The sequence below is a fragment of the Scyliorhinus canicula genome, chromosome 5 (assembly GCF_902713615.1).
Source record: "Scyliorhinus canicula chromosome 5, sScyCan1.1, whole genome shotgun sequence".
NCBI lineage: Eukaryota > Metazoa > Chordata > Chondrichthyes > Carcharhiniformes > Scyliorhinidae > Scyliorhinus > Scyliorhinus canicula.
The window spans coordinates 229,073,744-229,090,339 of NC_052150.1; the positions used below are offsets into that span (position 1 = coordinate 229,073,744).

A 16,596-nucleotide genomic window follows, 5' to 3' on the forward strand; every position below is an offset into this window, starting at 1 on the left:
AAGAAGTGAGACAGAGTCAGTGAGACGGAGTCAGAGAGAGAGATAAAGATATATAAACAGGAGCCAAGTTCTGATAGCGAGATTAAGATGAGAGATTGCCTGAGAATGTGACAAAGTACACAACAGAGAGAGCGAGAGATGGATAATGTGAAAGAAACAATAGCCAGACATGGAGTAATGAAGAGCGAGGCAGGGAGAGCGTGGCAGGGAGCGAGGCAGGGAGAGCGAGGCTGGGAGAGCGAGACAGAGAGAGCGAGGCAGGGAGAGCGAGGCAGGGAGAGCGAGGCAGGGAGAGCGAGGCAGGGAGAGCGAGGCAGGGAGAGTGAGGCAGGGAGAGCGGCAGGGAGAGCGAGGCAGGGAGCGAGGCAGGGAGCGAGGCAGGGAGAGCGAGGCTGGGAGAGCGAGACAGAGAGAGCGAGGCAGGGAGAGCGAGGCAGGGAGAGCGAGGCAGGGAGAGCGAGGCAGGGAGAGCGAGGCAGGGAGAGCGAGGCAGGGAGAGTGAGGCAGGGAGAGTGAGGCAGGGAGAGCGAGGCAGGGAGCGAGGCAGGGAGAGCGAGGCAGGGAGCGAGGCAGGGAGAGTGAGGCAGGGGAGAGCGAGGCAGGGAGAGCGAGGCAGGGAGAGCGTGGCAGGGAGAGCGTGGCAGGGAGCGAGGCAGGGAGAGCGTGGCAGGGAGCGAGGCAGGGAGCGAGGCAGGGAGCGAGGCAGGGAGCGAGGCAGGGAGAGCGAGGCAGGGAGAGCGAGGCAGGGAGCGAGGCAGGGAGCGAGGCAGGGAGCGAGGCAGGGAGAGCGAGGCAGGGAGAGCGAGGCAGGGAGAGCGAGGCAGGGAGAGCGAGGCAGGGAGCGAGGCAGGGAGCGAGGCAGGGAGAGCGAGGCAGGGAGAGCGTGGCAGGGAGAGTGAGGCAGGGAGAGTGAGGCAGGGAGAGAGGCAGGGAGAGAGGCAGGGAGAGAGGCAGGGAGAGCGTGGCAGGGAGCGAGGCAGGGAGAGAGGCAGGGAGAGCGTGGCAGGGAGAGTGAGGCAGGGAGAGTGAGGCAGGGAGAGAGGCAGGGAGAGAGGCAGGGAGAGAGGCAGGGAGAGCGTGGCAGGGAGAGTGAGGCAGGGAGAGTGAGGCAGGGAGAGAGGCAGGGAGAGAGGCAGGGAGAGAGGCAGGGAGAGCGTGGCAGGGAGCGAGGCAGGGAGCGAGGCAGAGGGAGCGAGGCAGGGAGCGAGGCAGGGAGAGCGAGGCAGGGAGAGAGGCAGGGAGCGTGGCAGGGAGCGAGGCAGGGAGCGAGGCAGGGAGAGCGAAGTAGAAGGACAGAGTGAGAGTTGATACAATCAGTTCAGTTTTTCACTGCCCAGTGATGGGAGAGAAACTAATCACAGCCACACTGCTTGAATCCAGCACCTACTTGTGAATGAAGACTGTTTTCATGCCCAGTGACCTGGCAATAGCACAGGCATGCTGCCCTCCAGCACCGCCGAAACATGCCAGAATGTGTCGCGAGGTATCATGACCTTTGGCCTATGATAGGGTGGAGGAAAACAAATGGTTTGATATCAGCGAATGCAATAAATCGGTGAGGTGGTGGACACTAACCCAGAGCGGAATATATGTCCAACATACCCTGTCCCCTCTCTGTGTGACACCCTATACCTGCTCATCCCCACCCATCTCTTCTTCTCTCTCCATGTCCACTCTTCAAATTGCAATTAATAGAGTGCCACTTGTGAGAAGAGTCATAGCTCATGGAATAAAAGGTACAATTGGAACATGGAATAAAAGGTACAATTGGAACATGGAATAAAAGGTACAATTGGAACATGGAATAAAAGGTACAGTTGGAACATGGAATAAAAGGTACAGTTGAAACATGGAATCAAAGGTACAGTTGGAACATGGAATCAAAGGTACAGTTGGAACATGGAATAAAAGGTACAGTTGGAACATGGAATAAAAGGTACAGTTGGAACATGGAATAAAAGGTACAGTTGGAACATGGAATAAAAGGTACAGTTGGAACATGGAATAAAAGGTACAGTTGGAACATGGGTATAAAGTTGGCTGAGTAACAGGAAAGAAAATAATATGAGAAAGCTCTGGCTGGTAAAAGTAGGGAAAATCCCAAAAATAAGTATATCAATGGGAAGTGGATAATCAGGAAAATAGTAGGGCCCATTAGGGAGCAAGGGGGGGAATCTGTGGATGGAGCCAGAGGACATTGTATGGTGTTGAAACGAATATTTCACATCCGTCTTCACCCAAGGGAATGAGGATGTGGGTATGGAACTTGGGGAAGAGAGACTGTGAGGTTCTTGAACAAATTGACATAGGGAGTGAAAAGGTATTGGAGGTGGTGGCAGGATTAAAAGTGGACAAATCTCCAGGTCCGGATGAATTGTGTCCCAGGTGCTGGGGGAGGCGAGGGAGGAGATTGCCGGGGCTCTGACCCAAATGTTTCATTCCTCTCTGGCTATGGGGGAGGTGCCAGAGGACTGGAGAGCAGCTAATGTGGTCCCACTATTTAAGAAAGGTTGTGGAGAACAGTCAGGGGACCTGTCTCATGTCTAGGGAATCTATTGGAGAAAGTTCTGAAGGAGAGACTCTGTCGCCACTTGAAGAGGCACAGTTTGATTAGGAAAAGTAAGCACGGCTTTGTCAGAGGGGGCTCATACCTAACAAATTTGATTGAGTGTTTTGAGGTGGCCAGGTGTGTAGATGAGGGTAGTGCAGTTGATGTAGTTTACATGGATTTCAGCAAAGTTCTTTGTGGTGATCTTTGTGAGGGGTTTCCAGGATGGAAGGGGTAGTGATCACAAAGATACACAAAGCTCTTTTGAAGCACTAATTTAGTGGCTTGTTTAGCTCAGTGGGCTAGACAGCTGGTGTGTGATGCAAAACAAGGCCAGCAGCACAGGTTCAATTCCCGTACCAGTTGAGAATTCTCCCTCTGTGTACCCAAACAGGTGCCGGAATGTGGCGACTAGGGGCTTTTCACAGTAACTTCATTGCAGTGTTAATGTAAATTTACTTGTGACAATAAAGGTTATTTACATATTGGGGGCTGGTTTAGCACAGTGGGCTAAACAGTTGGCTTGTAATGCTAAACAATGCCAGCAGCGCTGGTGCAATTCCCGTACCGGTCTCCCCGAACAGGCGCTGGAATGTGGCGACTAGGGGCTTTTCACAGTAACTTCATTGAAGCCGACTTGTGACAATAAGCGATTATTATTAGGGCAGCACGGTAGCATAGTGATTAGCACAATTGCTTCACAGCTCCAGGGTCCCAGGTTCGATTCCCGGCTGGGTCACTGCCTGTGTGGAGTTCTCCCTGTGTCTGCGTGGGTTTCCTCCGGGTGCTCTGGTTTCCTCCCACAGTCCAAAGATGTGCGGGTTAGGTGGATTGGCCATGCTAAATTGCCCTTAGTGTCCTAAAAAGGTTAAGTGGGGGTTGTTGGGTTACAGGGATAGGGTAGATACGTGGGCTTCAGTAGGGTGATCATTGTAAGGGCCGGTGCAGACCCGATGGGCCGAATGGCCTCCTCCTGCACTGTAAATTCTATAAAATTCTATAATTTTATTAACACTACTAAATTTGAGGTCGACACTTATTCTGAATAGCAAACACACATGTAAGAATTAAACAACACTAACATTATCTCTATCTACTAATTATAACTATTATATCTTAACTGACTCTGCAATACACTATGAATCTGACCTTCTTCAGCTCCAGTCCAATCTCCTTCCCAAAGAGCCAGTGCAATTTATAGTACTGTTCCTTCACTCCCTCCAATGGCTAGGTTTAGCATAACATTAACTCTTCACACGCTGTACACTTGTATAATGTCACACTTTTAACAACGTCCCACATGGGAGACTTATAAAAAAAAAAGGCAAATGCACATGGGATACAGGGAACCTTGATACAGTGAATTAAAAATTGGTTTAGCTGTAGGAAACAGAAGGTGATGCCAGACGGCTGCTTTAGTGACTGGAAACCAGTGTCCAGTGGCGTACTGGATCCACTATTATTTGTCATTTATATAAATGACATAGATGACAATGTGGGGGATAGGATCAGTAAATTTGCGGATGATACAAAGATTGGCCGGGTGGTTGACAGTGAGGTTGAGTTTCTTGGGTTACAGGAAGATATCAACGGGATGGTCAAATGGCCAGGTAAGTGGCAGATAGAATTTAACCCTGAAAGTGTGAGGTGATACACTTTGGAAGGAGTAATTTGACAAGGAAGTATTCAATGAATGGCATGACACTAGGAAGTTCTGAGGAACAAAGGGACCTTGACACGTTTGTCCATAGATTTCTGAAGTAGAAGGGAAAGTTAATAGGATGGTGAGGCATATGGGACACTTGCCTTTATCAATTGAGGCACAGATTACAAAAGCAGGGAGGTTCTGTTGGAGTTGTATGGAACTTTGAGAGGCCACAGCTGGAGTGCAGTGTACAGATCTGGTCGCCACATTAGAGGAAGACTGTAATTGCACTGGAGGAGGTGCAGAGAAGATTCACCAGCATGTTGCCTGGGATCTGAAGTTCACTTAAGTTCTGAACAGAGCTTGGAGAGGCTTGGGTTGTTTTCGCTGGAGCAGGGAAAACTGAGAGACGACCTGATCAAGGTGCACAGTCCAAAGATGTGCAAGTTAGGTGGATTGGCCGTGCTAAAATTGCCCCTTAAGTGTCCAGGGATGTGCAAGTTAGAATCATAGAATTTACAGTGCAGAAGGAGGCCATTCGGCCCATCGAGTCTGCACCGGCAGTTAGGTGGGGTTACGGAGATCGGTTGGGGGAAGCAGGCCTCGGTGCAGACTTGATGGGCCGAATGGCCTCCTTCGGCACTTGTAGAGATTTTATGATTCTATGGACACTATTACGCCCCATAGTGATCTGTCATTGGCAAGAGACATGAAGTTGTAGCAATGGGCTTGGAAGTATGGGATAAGGACAAGAACATTTTTCTCTTACACTTGATAGACATGGCACTAGATTTAGTTGACAGTAATATATAGCAAAGATAAAAAGGTAATTATGAACAAGATAATGGAAAAACAGATGAGTTGGACTGGGAGCACTGGCTAAATTCCTAATTGACAATGGGGGAGAATTTGCCAAGGATCAATTTAAAAGTATGTGTTACAATATGAACATTGGTTGAACAGAGCAACGGAGAGCCCCTTTGGCAATGAGGTTTGTGAAATAAATCACGCAGTAATTTTTCGAAATTCATTTACGGGATGTGGGCGTCGCTGGTTAGGCCAGCATTTATTGCCTATCCCTAGTTGCTCTCTTGAACCGCTGCAGTCCTCAAGGTGTAGGTACACCCACTGTGCTGTTAGGGAGGGAATTCCAGGATTTTGCCCCAGTGACAGTGAAGGAACGGCGATATATTCCCAAGTCAGGGTGGTGAATGACTTGGAGCGGAACCTCCAGGTGGTGGGGTTTCCAGGTATCTGCTGCCCTTGTCCTTCTAGATGGTAGTGGTCTTGGGTTTGGAAGGTGCTGTTGAAGGAACCTTGATGAGTTACTGCAGTGCATCTTGTAGATGGTACACACAGCTACCACTGTTTGCCTGTGGTGCAGGGTCTGAATGTTTGTGCAATCAAGTGGGTTCCTTTGTCCTGGATGGTGTCGAGCTTTAGTGTTGTTGGAGCTGCACTCATCCTGGCAAGTGGAGAGTTTTCCATTACAATCCTGACTTGTGCCTTGTAGATTGTGGACCGGGGAATGGGGGGGGGGGGGGGGGGCACAGTATTAATGTGGCTAGCCCAGTTCCGTTTCTGATCAATGGTAACCCCCCCAGGATGTTGATTGTGGGGATTCAGCGATGGTGATGCCATTGACTGTCATGGGGCGGTGGTTAGATCTTCTCTTGTAGGAGATGGTCATTGCCTGGCACTTACGTGTCTCGAATGTAACTTATCTGTACCAGCAGTTAGCAAATTTACTTACATTACTAACTAGTTGTAAATGTACCTGTACAGCTGTATCTTTGCATATACCTGCATGAGTATACCTGTAACCAATCTGTATTGATGTACCTGTACAGCTGTTTTACCCACTATGCCAGTATACCTGAACTTGCTCCACCATCATCCAAATGATTCATGATATACCTGAGTAAGAGCTCTGATTGGTCGACACATTGATTCATTGGCCACCCGGACGAACCCCAGGGCAACTTCTTCCACGGTCATCTGCGATTGGCCAGAGCCCTTCTCCTCACCACCCTCCGATTGGTCATGGAGGAAGGTGTTGACCTGTTCCGCAACCTTCTGGAACCCCTCGAGAGCCCCTTCTCTCCACAGCGGCTGGTCCTCCGTGGCTCCAAAGATTTTGGGGAAATAATCTGGCAACAGTCTCCCGAGGCAAAGGTTGGCATCGGTGATGGTGAGTGGGCCCCCTGGGAAACCAATACCGGATGGTCAGGTTAAATGGTGCATCAACTGACAGCTGGGTCCTCATGAGCTCCTGGGTTCAAAGGTCTGAAATTCCATCACAAAAACCTCCCCACCTCTCTCTCTCCTTATTTAATATCCTCCTTAAAGCCACTGAACCAAACTTTTGTTGGCCTGTCCCATTATCTTTTTTGGCTTTAGGATTCAGAAAAACAATACAAAGTATTCAAATTTGAAAATCGATGAGCCTGAACATCTACAGCACCTTTCACAAACTCAGGACCTCCAAAAGCATTACAACCAATGAAGTACTCTTTTAAAAGGGAAGTGAATTAAACAGAGCAAATCCCCCAACAACAATGTGACGATGACTAGGTCAACACTTTTAGCAATGTTGCTTGCCGGTTTAATATTGGTTCAAAATAACGCCCCAGCTCTACTTTGAGTAGTACCATTTGATCGTAGTTAGTCAGCGCATCATGGTCGGCAAAGGCTTGGAGGGCCAAAGGGCCTGTTCCAGTGCTGTACTTTTCTTTGTTCACTTCCACCCAAGAGGGGGCATTGGGAAGATGACACTGCAGCACTCCCTCAGAACTGACCCTCTGACAGTGCGGCACTCCCTCAGTACTGACCCTCTGACAGTGCGGCACTCCCTCAGAACTGACCCTCTGACAGTGCGGCACTCCCTCAGTACTGACCCTCTGACAGTGCAGCACTCCCTCAGTACTGACCCTCTGACAGTGCAGCACTCCCTCAGTACTGACCCTCTGACAGTGCAGCACTCCCTCAGTACTGACCCTCTGACAGTGCAGGGCTCCCTCAGTACTGACCCTCTGACAGTGCAGGGCTCCCTCAGAACTGACCCTCTGACAGTGCAGCACTCCCTCAGTACTGACCCTCTGACAGTGCAGCACTCCCTCAGTACTGACCCTCTGACAGTGCAGGGCTCCCTCAGAACTGACCCTCTGACAGTGCAGCACTCCCTCAGTACTGACCCTCTGACAGTGCGGCACTCCCTCAGTACTGACCCTCTGACTGTGCAGCACTCCCTCAGTACTGACCCTCTGACAGTGCAGCACTCCCTCAATACTGACCCTCTGACAGTGCGGCCCTCCCTCAGTACTGACCCTCTGACAGTGCGGCACTCCCTCAGTACTGACCCTCTGACAGTGCAGGGCTCCCTCAGTACTGACCCTCTGACAGTGCAGGGCTCCCTCAGAACTGACCATCTGACAGTGCAGCACTCCCTCAGTACTGACCCTCTGACAGTGCAGCACTCCCTCAGTACTGACCCTCTGACAGTGCAGCACTCCCTCAGTACTGACCCTCTGACAGTGCAGGGCTCCCTCAGTACTGACCCTCTGACAGTGCAGGGCTCCCTCAGAACTGACCCTCTGACAGTGCAGCACTCCCTCAGTACTGACCCTCTGACAGTGCAGCACTCGCTCAGTACTGACCCTCTGACAGTGCAGGGCTCCCTCAGAACTGACCCTCTGACAGTGCAGCACTCCCTCAGTACTGACCCTCTGACAGTGCGGCACTCCCTCAGTACTGACCCTCTGACTGTGCAGCACTCCCTCAGTACTGACCCTCTGACAGTGCAGCACTCCCTCAATACTGACCCTCTGACAGTGCGGCCCTCCCTCAGTACTGACCCTCTGACAGTGCGGCACTCCCTCAGTACTGACCCTCTGACAGTGCAGGGCTCCCTCAGTACTGACCCTCTGACAGTGCAGGGCTCCCTCAGAACTGACCATCTGACAGTGCAGCACTCCCTCAGTACTGACCCTCTGACAGTGCAGTGCCTCCTCAGTGCTTGCCCTAAGGCAGTTAATGATCAACCACATTGCTGTGGGTCTGGCGTCACAGATAGAGCTGAACGGTTAAGGACGGCAGATTTATTTCCCAGTGGACATTAGTGAACAGCAGAGCACTTAGAAAACAAGGGCAGATTCGGACAGAGTCAGCATGGCTTTACCATAGGGAAATAGTGCTCAAGAGAACGAATGGAATCCTTCGATGAAGTAACTAGTAGAGTTGATGAGGGGGAGCCAGTGGATGGGGTTTATTTGGACTTTCTGAAGGCTTCAACAAGGTCCCACATGAGAGATTAGCGTGTAAAATTAACAAGCATGGGTTTGGGAGTAGTGTATTGAAATGGATCGAAAACTGGTTGGCAGACAGGAAACAAAGAGGACTAAACGGGTCATTTTCCAAAGGCAGGCAGTGACTAGTGGGGTACCGCAGGGATCTGTGCTAACACCCCAACTGTTCCCATTATATATTAATGATTTGGATGAGGGTACTAAATGTATTACAGTAGCACAGTGGTTAGCACTGTTGCTTCACAGCTCCAGGGTCCCAGGGTCTGTGCGGAGACTGCACATTCTCCCCGTGTCTGCGTGGGTTTCCTCCGGGTGCTCCGGTTTCTTCCCACAAGTCCTGAAAGATATGTTGTTCGGTGAATTGGACATTCCCGTACCAGCCTACCCAAACAGGCGCCGGAATGTGGCGACTAGGAGCTTTTCACAGTAACTTCATTTGAAGCCTACTCGTGACAATAAGCGATTTTTATTTCATTTCATTTTTCATTCATTCAATAAAGATTATATTATTATAATTCCAGATTTATGATTGAATGTAATTTGCATTCCCCTTGCTTCTATGCTGGGATTTGAACTCGTGTCTCTGCATCAATGGCCCAGGCTTCGGATTACTAGTGCAACAATATGACATTATGCTACCGTTCCTCTATTATTCTGAGACATAACTGCAGCTGCCTATGTGCTGCCTGTTAGGGGGTCTGAGGACCCCAAGTAGGTATGAGCGCTGAACATTGAATCACAGAGTTCAGGAGGAGACCATTCAGCCCATCGTGCCTATTCGGACTCTTTGAAAGAGCTATCAAATTAGTCCCAGTGCTCTTTCCTCAGAGCTCTTTAAATTAAAGAATTCCTTTTCCAGTAATGTCCAATTGGTTTTTGAAAGGTCCGGTGGAATATGACGACACTGTCTGCATTCCATATCTCGTTTAAAAAAAAACTTTCTCCACATCCCCCTGACATGAGAAAAAACCTTTTCACGTAGCGAGTGGTTGGGACCTGGAATGTACTGTCTGTGAGTGTGGTGGAGGCAGGGTCACACAGCGAGTGGTTAGGGTCTGGAATGTACTGTCTGCAAGTGTGGTGGAGGCAGGGTCACACAGCGAGTGATTAGGATCTGGAATGTACTGTCTGAGCGTGTGGTGGAGGCAGGTTCACACAGCGAGTGGTTAGGATCTGGAATGCACTGTCTGACAGTGTGGTGGAGGCAGGGTCACACAGCCAGTGGTTAGGGTCTGGAATGCACTGTCTGACAGTGTGGTGGAGGCAGATTCACACAGCGAGTGGTTAGGATCTGGAATGTACTGTCTGACAGTGTGGTGGAGGCAGGGTCACACAGCGAGTGGTTAGGGTCTGGAATGTACTGTCTGACAGTTTGGTGGAGGCAGATTCACACAGCGAGTGGTTAGGATCTGGAATGTACTGTCTGAGAGTGTGGTGGAGGCAGATTCACACAGCGAGTGGTTAGTGTCTGGAATGTACTGTCTGAGAGTGTGGCGGAGGCAAGTTCACACAGCGAGTGGTTAGGGTCTGGAATGTACTGTCTGAGAGTGTGGTGGAGGCAGGGTCACACAGCGAGTGGTTAGGATCTGGAATGTACTGTCTGTGAGTGTGGTGGAGGCAGGTTCTCACAGCGCGTGGTTAGGATCTGGAATGTACTGTCTGTGAGTGTGGTGGAGGCAGATTGACACAGCGAGTGGTTAGGGTCTGGAATGTACTGTCTGTGAGTGTGGTGGAGGCAGATTGACACAGCGAGTGGTTAGGGTCTGGAATGTACTGTCTGAGAGTGTGGTGGAGACAGGGTCACACACCGAGTGGTTAGGATCTGGAATGTACTGTCTGAGAGTGTGGTGGAGGCGAGTTCACACAGCGCATGGTTAGGATCTGGAATGTACTGTCTGTGAGCGTGGTGGAGGCAGATTCACACAGCGAGTGGTTAGGATCTGGAACGCACTGTCTGAGAGTGTGGTGGAGGCAGATTCACACAGCGAGTGGTTCCGATCTGGAACGCACTGTCTGAGAGTGTGGTGGAGGCAGATTCACACAGCGAGTGGTTCCGATCTGGAACGCACTGTCTGAGAGTGTGGTGGAGGCAGATTCACACAGCGAGTGGTTAGGATCTGGAACGCACTGTCTGAGAGTGTGGTGGAGGCAGATTCACACAGCGAGTGGTTCCGATCTGGAACGTACTGTCTGAGAGTGCGCTGGAGGCAGATTCAATCAAAGCTTTAAAAAGCAAATTAGACCATTATCTGAAAAGGAAGAATGTGTAGGGTTACGGGGAGACACAAATGGCAGTAAGTGAATTACTGACTTGGTGAGCTGGTGTAGGCACGATGAGAAAATGGCCACTCTCTGCGCTGTAACAATTCTGTGAATCTGTTTCTTTTGTAAATTCTCTTCAATCTATAAGGGCTGGTTTAGCACAGTGGGCTAAACAGCTGGCTTGTAATGCAGAACAAGGCCAGCAGTGCGGGTTCAATTCCCGTACCGGCCTCCCCGAACAGGCACCGGAATGTGGCTACTAGGGGCTTTTCACAGTAACTTCATTGAAACCCACTTGTGACAATAAGCGATTATTATTATTATTATCTATGTCCCTCCATTTTCTGACCCTGCTGCCACCGGAATAGTTTCTCTTTATTTACACCATTAAAACCCTTCATAATTTTGAACGACTCTATTAGAACTCCCCTTAACCTTCTCTGCTCCAAGTAAAATAATCCCCACTTCTTCAGTCTCTCCACAAGTCCCTCATGCTTGGGATCATCCCAGTAAGTATCCTTGAGTCGTTCTCCAGGGTCTTGACATCCTGGCTAAAGTACGGTTCCCAATGTTGATGAAAGGGTCCCAGTTTGGGCCGAGCCAGCGTGAGCTGTATGACAGGCAATGGAAGGTAGAACCCAGCGTTTGAACTGAATGAATCAGCGAGTCACTGGCTGACGATGGACACTGCGGGTGGTTTTTGCACGCGACCCCAGTCACTGACCTTTCCAATAGCAGGCGGGACCTGGATGAGCACCAGCCGATTCTGGACCAACAACAAACAGCCCTGACCTGGAAGAGGAAAACGTGTCAGAGAAGCCGTGAGATAAAGACAGAGGGAGAGGGACCTCGCTAAGAGGTTTACCAGTCACTGACGAGGCTAACTTTCCACACATTCAGTTTGACAATATTACCCGAGCCGATGGCCAATGTTGGCTTCTGGTCCCTAAACTGCTCAAAAAAAATCCCATCCTCGTCTTCAAATCCCTTCATGGCCTCAAACCTCTCTCTTTCTCCGCAATCTCCTCCAGCCCTACCATCCTCAGATATATCCACACTCACCTATTTCCCGCTGCTTTAGCAGCCCCACAATTTTTATTACTTCACCATTGGCGGCCATGCTCTCAGCTGCCTGGGCCCCCAAGCTCTGGAATCCTCTCTCTAAACCTCTCCACTCTCTCTTCTTTTTAAGATACTGCTTAAAACCCATCTCCCCAACCAAGCTTTTGGACATCTGTCCGAATATCGGCCAACGTAACACAGTGTCAAACACTGTTTGACTATACATCCTTTGAAGCACCTTGGGAATATTTAACCATGTTAAAGCTGCTACAGGAAAGCAACTTGCTGTTGATGTTCAAGAAAACTCTGCGCTCAAACGGTTGAGGAATCTACAGCGGACTCTGGTGCACCGAAGTGCGGCGCTTCCCTGTGTCACAGTCCCTGTGAGAGACTGGGACCACAATCCTACCCTCATTACATATTACAAGCAAGCTGACATCTAAAAGGGGGAATGGGAAGAGCTTCCTATGGTACAAGTCCGCAACACTGGCCCATTGTGCTCAACCATGACCAGCACAAGAGCCGTTGGTGCTTTGGGTGGGTGAACAGGCCAATCTCCTGCTCCTGGTCCTCAGCTCCTGATCTTGGACTTGCCGAGCGCGTCAAATGTTTTTTTGAGGCATTTAGAAATTTAACATGTTAAACAACAGAGATCCAACATACACAAAAATCCCCACAATAACACCCCCCCCCCCCCCCCCCCCCCCCCCGCCTAACTACCCATACATTAGATTCCCTACTCTTATTAGTCACTTCCATGCCTCCCCACCCCGCCCCCCCCCCCCCCCCTGCTGACGGTCAATTTTCCTTGAAGAAGTCGATGAACGGCTGCTGAGCAAAATCATGTAACGAACCCCTTAAGGTGAACTTAATTTTCTCTAGCTTAAGGAACCCTGCCACATCACTGACCCAAACACCCGATTTTGGAGGCTCCGAGTCCCTCTATCCCATAAAAATCCATCTCCGGGCAACCAGGGAGGCAAAGGCCAAAATGTCGGTCTTTCTCCCCACACTGGGCTCCCGGATCTTCCGACACTCCAAATATTGCCACCTCTGGACTCGGAGTCACCCTCCCTTCCAGGACCTCTGACATGGCATCTGAAAATCCCCTCAGCCTCGGACACACCCAAAATATACATGATTCGCAGGACTCCCCCAACCTCCGCCCCCCCTCCACCCCGCTCCGACCACACCTGTCCTCCATCTCCTCAAAAACCCTACTCATCCGGGCCACCATCATGAGCCCTATGGACCACCCTGAATTGGATCAGGCTGAGCCTGGCACACAACGAGGATGCATCGACTCTCCTCAGGGCCTTCTCCCAAACCCCGATTTCCAACTCCCCTCCCAACTCTTCCTGTTCACCTCCCCTATTGGAACCCCTTCCCACTCCATCAGTTCCTTACATATTTCCGAGACCCTCCCCTCCCCAACCCCTGTTTTTGACATCACCCTTATCCTGTAGCCCCCTTAGTGGGAGGCGAGGGAAGCTCGGAACCTGCCTCCGAACAAAGTCCCGTACCTGCAGGTACCGGAACCCGTTCCCACCCGACAACTCAAACTCTTCCTCTAGCTCCTCCAAGCTGGGGAAATCCTCCTCAATGAAGAGATCCCCAAATCTCTCAATCCCTGCCCGCTGCCACCTCCTGAAGCCCCCATCCAGCCCCCCCAGAGCGAACCGGTGATTATCACAGATCGGTGACCACACCGATGCCCCCTCCAGTCCCATTTGCTGCCTCCATTGCCCCCACACTCTCAGGGCTGCCGTTACCACTGGGCTTGTGGAGTACCGAGCTGGCGAGAACGGCAGAGGTGTCCTTAACAAAGACTCCAAGCGCGTGCCGTTGCAAGATGCCTGCTTCCACTCGCTCCAACACCAATCATCTCACACTTCTTCGCACGAGCCTCCGTCTGCCGCAGGTCCGTCTATGCTGCCGCTTTGCAACTTCCAGCGCACGTCTGCACATCTGGGGACAGGCTGGGCGGCAGCGAGGATTGGCAAGATGGTGCGGGAAGTTCGTGGGCAGTACTCCTTTCTGTTTCTACTGCCATACCACCATGCCAGATGCGGGAAGGGTGGCTGCCAGACAGGGAGACTGTCCTGACTTCTGGACCAGCATTTGTTGCCCATCCCTAACTGCCCCTGAACTGAGCATCTTGCTCGGCCATTTCTAGAGGGCAGTTCAGAGTTGGTCACATTGCTGTGGGTCTGGAGTCACATGTAGGCCAGACCCGGGTAGGGACGGCAGATTTCCTTCCCTAACGGACACTGGTCAACCTGATGTCTTTTTTTTTACAACAACTGATGATAGTTTCATGGCCACTATCACTGAGACTAGTTTTATGTTCCTGATTTATTAATTTAATTGAAATTCCACCAGCTGCCGTGGTGGGATTTGAACCCAGCTGGCTGTCGGGTTCAGGGCTGCTCTGCTCACTCCCCTCACCTGAACGCGAGGATGGAGCCTCCACCAGCTGCCACAGTGTTGACGTCGAGCTGAGGGGCCTGGACAGTGATTCCTGCAGTCACGGCCTCGAACACGTGCTCGTATTCCCCTGCATAGCGGCTCACGTCTGTTGATGTGCCTGGAATTGGAATGGAGGGAGATGTGGTAAGGGGCAGCCCGGCTTCCTACAGTAACCCCCTCCCCACCCCGTCTGCTCGATCAGGGACGACTCAGTGACCCCCCCCCCCCCCCCCCTCCGTTCCCCCCAATTTACAGAGGAAACATCCCAGGTACCAGTGGCAGGGATTATGGGGGGTGGTGCCACAATGTGCTGGAAAATCCCAGGAGGGTAGGGAGGAACAACACTGGACAATCCAATGGGGAGGGGCTCACTAGATAATCCCAAGGGAGGAGGACAGGGAATACTGGATAATTCTGAGGGAGGGAATGGGAATCACTGGACATTCCAGAGGAAGGGGAGGGGATTGGATAATCCTGGCGAGAGCACCAATATGTCTCTGATTGTCTATGAACAGGTTGGGGGAGGGGCGATCGGATCACCGGGAGAACAGAGTTTACATCAGATGATTCTGATTTATTGTGCAGTATCCAGGGAAAGGGAGAATTTCTGAGGATCTGGGGGAAAGGAGGAAGTCGCTGGGTGGGGAGTGGGGCCATGATCCCACACATGGAGCAGGCGGTGCTGTTCAGCAGGAGATGGGAAGGAAGAGAAGTTACTCACCACCCATGTCGAAGCCGATGACCGGCTCTGCACGTTCTTCTCCACGTGTGGTGACTGCGTAGCCAACAACACCACCCGCCGGCCCAGATAGGATGGCCCGAGACCCATTAAACCTCTCCATCGGAGTCAGGCCACCATCAGATTGCATGAACAGCACACGAACATCCTAGAAGTGGAAGAGCATTGGGATTGAGAGGGCCCCGGGACTGAGAGAACCTATCCTTTCTCCTCAACTAACATTCAGCTCCTTCCATCATTACCCAACTGGACAGTGCTGGCCGTTACCACAGCGGCTCCTGCCGCGATTGTCAATCACTGGCAGACATCCTAGAGTGCCTGCAGTGACTCTCTCCAGCGTTCTTCACTTGCCCTCGGTGGGAATGGGAATTCAGTTTGCGGAGCATCACACCTGCGGCTCAGAAAACTGGTCCCAACCAACCAAAGCTTTCCTTGCCCTCATTCAAAGCCAGACGTGCATGTTCTCTTACACGCCCCCACACTCTCACATGCGCTCCGCGCTCACTTACATGCCCCTCCCCCCCATGTTCTCATACGCGCTCCCACCCTCTCATATGCAGTCACACGCATGGCAGCACAATGGTTAGCACAGTTGCCTCACAGCGCCAAGGTCCCAGGTTGGATTCCCGGCTTGGGTCACCATCTGTGCGGAGACTGTACGTTCTCCCCCAGTCTGCGTGGGTTTCCTCCGGGTGCTCCGGTTTCCTCCCACGAGTCCCGAAAGACGCGCTGTTAGGTGAATTGGACATTCTGAATTCTCCCTCCGTGTACCCGAACAGGCGCCGGAATGTGGCGACTTGGGGCTTTTCACAGTAACTTCATTGCAGTGTTAATGTCAGCCTACTTGTGACAATAATAAAGATTATTATTATACAGTGAATTTAAATTTCCCAGCTGCCTGGTGGGATGTGAACTCATGTCTCGGGATTGCTCGCCCCATAATGGAGCCTTTTATACTAACTCAACCCAAATGTGCACTGACACCCACATGTACTCACTCGCTTGCATACACACATACCCGTGCATGCTCAACACTGGGGATCAGTAAAATTACTAGAAGTTCAAACTGATTTTCTATAAATTGCTACATAGAAAATATGCTCTTGTCTTTGAGCCTGTACTTTGAGACTGTCCTGGAATCCTGCGCAGAAGCCGCTGAGATATCTCTTGATGCATGGTGTCAGGTAGGCATCGGCACAGGCGGTGTACCCACGAGGTACAACGCGTACCATGGGCATCACCTCCGAGGAGAGGGAGATGTGTTTGAATCCAAGCCTCTTTGCCAATTCCCCAATCTGTTTTTCATGAGTGGAAAACCTGGAGAGAGATTTAAAAATAAAAATCAGCCGTAAGGGAAGGTTGAAATGTGAACAGTCAAACCGTAACTTGGAGGAGGGAAAAAAAACAAGATGAGGGAAAGTTCTAGAGCCAGCAGCTCATGCAAATTTTCCAGAGCGATCAGCCTGAGGAATGTACCCGAACTGGCAGCTAGACGGGAACATTGCAGAACTGGCAGCGGGCAGTTTGAAAAAAGGCACTGGCAGTTTGAGGGAACTTTCCAGAACCA

The 16,596-nt window shown here is 51.0% G+C and overlaps 1 protein-coding gene across 1 annotated transcript in view; it reads right to left on the reverse strand.

The window, feature by feature from the left end:
• The window catches only part of oplah (5-oxoprolinase, ATP-hydrolysing), a 91,971-nt gene that overhangs the window by 72,823 nt on the left and 2,552 nt on the right, over positions 1-16,596 (reverse strand). Inside the window, exons 2-7 of the mRNA XM_038796478.1 lie at positions 16,151-16,346; positions 15,012-15,177; positions 14,270-14,408; positions 11,484-11,551; positions 6,111-6,397; positions 1,388-1,500 (exon numbers count right to left, since the gene is read on the reverse strand). Coding sequence (XP_038652406.1) covers positions 1,388-1,500; positions 6,111-6,397; positions 11,484-11,551; positions 14,270-14,408; positions 15,012-15,177; positions 16,151-16,346 — 969 coding nt within the window. The remainder of the gene's footprint in view (positions 1-1,387; positions 1,501-6,110; positions 6,398-11,483; positions 11,552-14,269; positions 14,409-15,011; positions 15,178-16,150; positions 16,347-16,596) is intronic.